General features: G+C 30.0%; 1 protein-coding gene and 1 long non-coding RNA gene across 3 annotated transcripts; one reads left to right on the forward strand and one right to left on the reverse strand.

Annotated features, from left to right (window-relative positions):
• Positions 1-708: 708 nt before the first annotated feature.
• Positions 709-6,109, reverse strand: LOC108740363 (acylamino-acid-releasing enzyme). Of its 2 annotated transcripts, XM_025975285.1 has the most exons (13): positions 5,816-6,109; positions 5,548-5,756; positions 5,325-5,488; positions 5,121-5,266; positions 4,804-5,071; positions 4,075-4,220; positions 3,839-4,013; positions 3,538-3,786; positions 3,446-3,481; positions 3,030-3,131; positions 2,335-2,635; positions 1,082-1,291; positions 709-910 (listed from the first exon to the last, which is right to left on the reverse strand). In XM_025975285.1, the coding sequence occupies exons 1-13, from the start codon at positions 5,825-5,827 to the stop codon at positions 805-807; spliced, it is 2,124 nt and encodes a 707-aa protein (XP_025831070.1). In that variant the 5' UTR covers positions 5,828-6,109; the 3' UTR covers positions 709-804. The 2 variants fall into 2 exon arrangements, with proteins under 2 accessions (XP_025831070.1, XP_025831069.1); XM_025975284.1 differs by lacking the exon at positions 3,030-3,131 and having other exon boundaries at positions 3,344-3,481.
• A 104-nt stretch (positions 6,110-6,213) lies between these two features.
• LOC112904655 lies at positions 6,214-6,969 on the forward strand. The gene is made up of 3 exons (XR_003231261.1): positions 6,214-6,429; positions 6,504-6,782; positions 6,852-6,969. It is a non-coding gene; the product is annotated as an uncharacterized LOC112904655 (long non-coding RNA).
• The last annotated feature ends 367 nt before the right edge of the window (positions 6,970-7,336 follow it).

The following is a 7,336-nucleotide window of genomic DNA, read 5'->3' on the forward strand; positions in this document are numbered from 1 at the left end:
TGTGATCTTCACCTCGTATTATATATATATATATAAAAAATTATGAGTGCTTTCAGCACAAGGCAAAGTATATAATATTATGTAAATGAAAGTATCAGCCATTTCGTATGCTGAAGTGTACGATGTGTTGCATACCTATTTATAAACAATTCTTTTAAGTTTAATGTTTCAATTTTAAACACAAAGAAAGTGATTAAACAAATTGTTCACAAAAGTGAATTTCGAGCTCACAGTGACTGATAGGGGGGAACTAGTTACAATAGTAAAAAAATAGTGGGGTGTGACAACAGCAACAATTTTTCCCTCATTAATTTGAGGTAGTGTGCAGTGGGTAAAAAATTCAATAATGAATTTTCAGAATAATATTTCATATTAAACCAACACTTCTAAAAGATGTCTAAATTGTATGTATGTTTAAAAAAGTAGTGTTTGTTTTTTGCTTATATTGTGAAAAGTACTAAAGAATTATCTTACAATATAAGAACAGAGGACAGAATTGATTTATGGTCTACATCGCCTGCTAAAGTCGTTGCTGAGACTTCGATGTATAACTTTTGCCCATTGTAAACGCGAATGTAATTCACTTTCAATTTTAAAATGGTCCAATCGGGGTTTATAGTTCATTGTAGTAGTCCTTCCATATAGTAAATTACAAACTTGAAATTGAAAATAAAAAAATAATCAAACAATTAACTGAAAAAATATCAGTTTTCAGTAGAAATAAAACTGTTTATTGACGTAAAATAATGAGCAGTTACTTATGTATAAAGATTTAAAATACAATATAGTATACTTTAAAAAATGTTATGTTGGGTTCAGATATTTATCAATCCATATTATACCATTAATTACATTGTCAATTTCATGTGGCACCTGAGACAGTGAATGATTGTCTTCATAAAGGTTCATTCTGGAATAAAAAATGAGAAATATTTTATTATCATGACAATAGTATTTCTGAATGTAAATGAAGTTGCTAAGAAAAGTTGGAAGTTACAATTCTGTCTTAAGCATGTATTAATTAACCAAAGCCTGTTTATATTTCCTTTTAAAAAAAAGGTTATCAGCTCATTATTTTTACCTGACTGGTACGCCATTTGCTTTGAGGCGATGATAATATTCTATAGCTTGAGCAGGGGGTACTCGCAGGTCTTTAGTACCGATTTGAAGTAGTGTGGGGGCTTTTACTTTGTGAGCGTGTATAATAGGTGACAATTTACGCATAGCTAAAAGCTCATCTTCATTTAATGGACCTTTCTGCGTATATTCAAATCCTGTTTCAACAAAGGCCCTGTAAGAATTCACAATTATTTACTAGAAAACATATTACCTAAAGAGAAAATACTGTGAAAGTTTTTTTTTAACAATTTTTCTTTAATTAACGTAGGAATTTATTTAGAATTCATAATTTTCAAATTTGTTTTTAATATTCCTTACTCTAAACGTTTTATTTTAGGTTACAATACTAGATTATAGCATAATTTTGGAAATAGATAGTTATAAAGAAATTCATGAATATATTCCAGAAGTATTGACGGTATAAGGTTTATAGTTTTTGAGATATTCGCGATTTTCTATTACTAACTGCTTAGCCAGAAAGAAAATCCTTGCTATAAAATTCGTCGTACTATATGTCGCGTAAATTTTAAGTAAGCGCTCCTTTAAGGGCAGCGTTTTCCAAAGCTATTAAAATATTTAATTTCGTTAAAAAATCCCCTAGGTTTGTTTCCCTTTGAGACCGGCACTAGTGAAATTATGTAGCAAAAACGTCAGAAATTCTTTAGCATAACATTAATAAATTCTAATATTTTCTATAAAAATGATTGCAAATATCACACCAAATATTAATTATAAGAAAATGATAAACACTTGGGAAAAACATTAACAAAACAAAAAAAAGTCAAATTTCCTGTAGAATTAAAAATAATGTAAAATAAGGTCATTCCTTTTAAGGTAATAAATAAGGGCCAATTCCAATATAGCTCAAACAAACAAAATACACGTATTTCAAAAGTTACGTAGTCATCTTCTTAGAGTATTTAACTACAAAAACAAATGAAATAGAAATACTGTTAATTATTAAGGTGTTGATGACCGATTTGAAGTTTCAGATACAAATATTTTTTGTAAATATTATTTCACTGGTTGAAATATTAGAAAACTGTTGAACAACGTATTTTAAATACTTTATGTGAGTACAGTTAACCTCTGCAACTTTTATTAAATGAACGCAAGTTTAATCACTATAAAGCCATATTAGGTTTCCTTGGTCTAAATAAACATAAAACAAATTATCATTCTTTAAGAAAAAGTGTAAATCTTTCAATTACATACCAGTCGGGAATATCCGATGTTGTGCTTAATGCTGCAACATCCACAACAGGATTTCTAGCTACAACAACTTTGAACATGTCAGGATATTGACCGCTCAAATGCAATACTATAAATCCACCATGAGAACCACCTACCAATACTAATTGGTTTGGATTTAACCAATGAAACTGGCTTAACGCTGTTTTAACAGCTAAAACGCAATCGGATATATCCGCAGTGCCAATTTTGCCAAGTAAAAAATTAACACTGTCTTCTCCGCTCCCTATAGAACCTCGATAATTGACCAAAAGAACCGCATATCCTAAAAAATACTGCTGAATATATTTTTCGTATCTTCTGAGAAAATTTCTGTGACATAGTGTACATTTTACGTCGAAATCATAATGGTTCTATGTATTTAAATATTTGAGATACGAAAGTGAAGAGATACATTGTTAATAATGTAATTATAAGGTATTCTTAATGTAATAAGTAAATACTATAAATCATATTTTTCTTCTTTTGACAAACCCGTTGATTTTGAAATTTTGAATAGTTATGCAAATATATGTCTCAAGTTGTATACATATAAGTACAATTTTATTAACCTACTTTATTATTAAAGCAGGGTAATTGTAACAGCATTTTTCAAACAAGTTAAATATTAAATAATCTTTGCAAAATATAGTAATGACAGAATTCTTAGTAGTACTTACCCAAAGTTAGATAAATAGATAACCCCAAAAACATATTATTTCCAAATGCAGAATGAGGTCCTCCATGCGGCCAGACAATTAAAGGAACACTTTTTTCGTCACCTNATTTTAATTTAATTACAGCACTATAAAACATTTTTTAAGTATCTGACCTCCATATTATTAAAATAGCTAAAAGTACTACAGCGTAATATGATAAAATTAAAATACTTTATTATTAAAGCAGGGTAATTGTAACAGCATTTTTCAAACAAGTTAAATATTAAATAATCTTTGCAAAATATAGTAATGACAGAATTCTTAGTAGTACTTACCCAAAGTTAGATAAATAGATAACCCCAAAAACATATTATTTCCAAATGCAGAATGAGGTCCTCCATGCGGCCAGACAATTAAAGGAACACTTTTTTCGTCACCTGTTTTTGGGCCAATATACATAGCAGTAAATGATTCTTAAAAGTGTATTGGGTTACAACGATTATTAACAAAATTCGGTAAAACTACTTACTGACATTGTCATATCCTTCCTGTTCTAAATCCAAATAAGTAAATTTGAATTGATCTTGGGATAGGTGAATAGGTTTTGATATCATATTGAAAATTATCGTTTTTTCGTCGTTTTTATGAGGTATTTGAGCAGCCAAAAGTTTATCAGAACACAAGAAATTTCTGTGGTTGCAAAGAACCAAATTATCATAAACGTCTAAAATAATTAAACTTCCTTCTTCATATTTTAATTCTGTGATACTACCAGAGTCTGTTAAAAAAAACAGAAATTAAGAAATTCATTACTATTTCTTATAGTTTACCTATATCAATTGTATATGACTTAGTAGTGTTCCTTTGATCAGTAGAAAGAAGCAAACGTCTTTCGGATGCCCAGCACCTATGCGGGAACGATACGTTGTAAAGCCCATAAAACGTATCATTATTATTTATGGTAATTTCTGTTTTGACCACGTCGACGATAACTTTTGGCTTTTCCTATTAAAATTAATTAATTTATAAAATATAAACACTACGAAACAAGAAATTGTTTAAATACCGAAGCATTGAACGGGAATTGCTTGCTAACAAGGGCCATAGTTGAATGATGGGGTCCTCCGGCATTACGTTGCAACCAAACGAGAGTTTTATCATCAGGAGTAAATCGCGGTGATTTTACACTTTTATCCTCTTCAGATAAAGTCACTAAAACCACGATAATTTATGAAAACAATATAATTAATTTATCTTAGTGTTTTAGTTTTATTTAAAAAGTAAATAAGAATCTTTTTCACTAAAAGTATCTCTGCCCTTGCTAAAGTTTGAAATTGACACAGTTATAGAACATGCTAGGTCATATCTGTTCCAGATTAACAAATATATAATTTTATTACAAAAGGGAAAATCAAATAGTTTTTACCTTCTAGTCATAAACCTTTTATTTTTTATTTTATGATCAAAATTATCTTTATTTCCAAAACTTGCATAGGCCGAAAAATTTTAAATAATAAGAAAAATAAAAATAGCATTTAGCATTTGTGGTAAATAGAAACTGTTATCTTTTTGTCCTCGTTTATCTTTGAAGATTAGAGATCAAAATAAAACTTTAAAGTAGTATGGGCATTTATGTTAATAATATAGCAGAGTAAAGAAATTTAAATTGTAAACGTGAATATTTTTCATTTTAAAAATGAAATGAAATAAAATAAATATTTACATAGATTTCATCAAATAATTTACAAAAATTAGAATGTTAAAGCATGACTGATAAAGATAGATAAATGCATACCATAGTTTCCATTAAAATCCAGCTGAAATATAAAACTAGGTCTGTTAGTGCACCAAAGCAGACCTAACTTACGAGGTTCTGTAAGCAATGCAATTCCTACTATAGAATTGCCATCTGGTGTAAAAGTGACCTGTCCTGGACATACTGTTTCTGGTATACCTTCTAATATCTTAATATCTTCAGTATGTAAGTCAAACATAACAATTACAGATTGTTTTTTTCCTATCAATTGTTCACCCCAATCTTGACGAAAGACATATTCTTCGCCCTTAAAAATCCAATTTAAGTTTTGAACAAGTTAAATGCTGATATTGTACCTTAATGGGTGTGCTACTGCTTTCATCATTATTCTCTTTTTTGGGCAGTTTTCGTTTATAAAAAGACTCAGTTTTAGGATACTTTTTTTCAGCAATATATACAATTTTAGATTCATCAGGAGCCCATTCTAAACTTCCTAATTCTCCTAAAAAAATGAAGATTTTCTCTATAATCTTATGAAGACAATAATGATTATTAAATACCATCGGCATAAACATCTCCATGTAATTCTAGTGCAGAAAGATCTACAGCATGATGCAAATTCTGATGAGACCAAATTTCTAACAGTTGTTTACGACTGTCTTTTCCTTCAATTTCTCTAATAACTGCCCGATAGTTTTCCGAAGGAGATGTCCGTGATAATAGCCTTCAAATAAAACGGTTGATATTCTAGTCAAAGAATTTCAACATGCAGACAATACTCACTCCTGTGAGACATCAATACCATTTGTTTTTCCAATAGATTTAATTCTTTGTGTAACCAAATGGGTAATAAGGAATTTATTAGTTTTCCCTGTATCCAAGTTACGCTGGCTCCACCATGAATTTATTACTAATCCCTTTAAATCAAATCGCGCACCTACTAGAGCTGGGATTTGAGCAAGGGATTTATAAATTTTAACAATTTTATCCACCTGGAGAACAACATAATTGTATAATCTTAATAAATTTCTGATATATTTGTAGGTATTACCTCTAGGACCATTCTTAATAATAACAACTAAATCAAAATTATAAAACTGTACTCGAGTTGTACACTTATTTTTATCTTATCAGAAAGACTACAATAATTTATGGTGCATTTATCATTTGAATAATTCACTTGCTTACTTTTATTTGCATGACAAAACAATAATATACACTAGTTAAAGACAAAACAATTCAAGAAACTAAACATTACTATTTTAATTTAATTACAGCACTATAAAACATTTTTTAAGTATCTGACCTCCATATTATTAAAATAGCTAAAAGTACTACAGCGTAATATGATAAACATTTATATCTATGGGTAAACGTTACGATCATAGACAAATTATGGTAATCATAGACATATATTAATGGACGTGCCTTAGCCGTAAGTGGTTGTAATAATTTCTTGGCTCGAAAACTGAGGGAGATGGCATACGTTTCGGTACTATCTCTTTCATGACACGCTACGCACTATCGTGAGAGAGATAGATATTGTCCGAAACTTCGATCCATCTTTTTCTTTCTACCCTTTGTATGTTTGTATATCTATTATCTATGGTTGTGATGTAAAATGGCGTGAAGATAACGCTTGTTATTTGCTTTACTTGCTTTTTGGTGCGTTTTTATTTGTGTTAAATGTGTTTCTTATTTATAAGTGTAATTAATATGTTTTTTATTATTTTGTGTAGGTTATACAATAATTGAGAGAGAATTAATGTTCAGTTTGGTGATATTGAAACAGCCAAGGTCGTCTACATGGGTGTGGTCTTTCGTGGATTATATTCTTGATTTGGTGTTTCGTCTTCGCCTAGTAACATCATGCAGTTAATTTTCAACCCGTGAGTGAGAGCAACTGGATATTTGAATTCCACTAAATTAAGAAGTTCCCTGCTGCCGTATTCCTCCTGGAGTTGGTTTACTTTTCACACCTGTTAACTTTGGAATGTTACATTCTATAATTAATTAAGGTGAGAATACTTGATATAATTAATTTTAATTGCTCTTTATTAATCTGTTTGCCACCGTATCTGTTTCAGATCGACGTTGGAGAAGACAAAGATGATCCAGTCGTTCAAATAGTTCTTTATTTTGCATGTTTTTTTTGTAGTTTCTTGTAGTTACTTGTAGTTAATTTGATTTAGTTTTTATTTTGCATGCTTATTTTTGTTCATTTTGTTTGAAGTAATTGTTGATTGAATATGTTTTTATTTTTTTTTTGTAAGTGGTAGTAGTGTAGTAGTAGTAGTACTTACTAACATGTTTAGTAGTTGTAGTATAGTCTAACATGTCTCTTGCTTACCTCTTCGCTTAGCTTACTGCATATTCTTGCTAATTTGCTTTGCATTTACCCTACGAGTTCTACATGATTCAACGTTTCGTTATCGTGTGTGTTTCTTCTCACCCTTGTGGAATTAGGGAGGGCCTCCCCGAACGACTTCCCTTGGGCTTAGCTATTTAGTTGATCTTAAAAGTGTCTTATACACTTTTCGCGAGTCTACTCTAGCGTTACTTCCTTTCAGAC

This window comes from Agrilus planipennis, unplaced genomic scaffold (genome assembly GCF_000699045.2).
Source record: "Agrilus planipennis isolate EAB-ADULT unplaced genomic scaffold, Apla_2.0 scaffold271, whole genome shotgun sequence".
In the NCBI taxonomy this organism is placed as follows: domain Eukaryota; kingdom Metazoa; phylum Arthropoda; class Insecta; order Coleoptera; family Buprestidae; genus Agrilus; species Agrilus planipennis.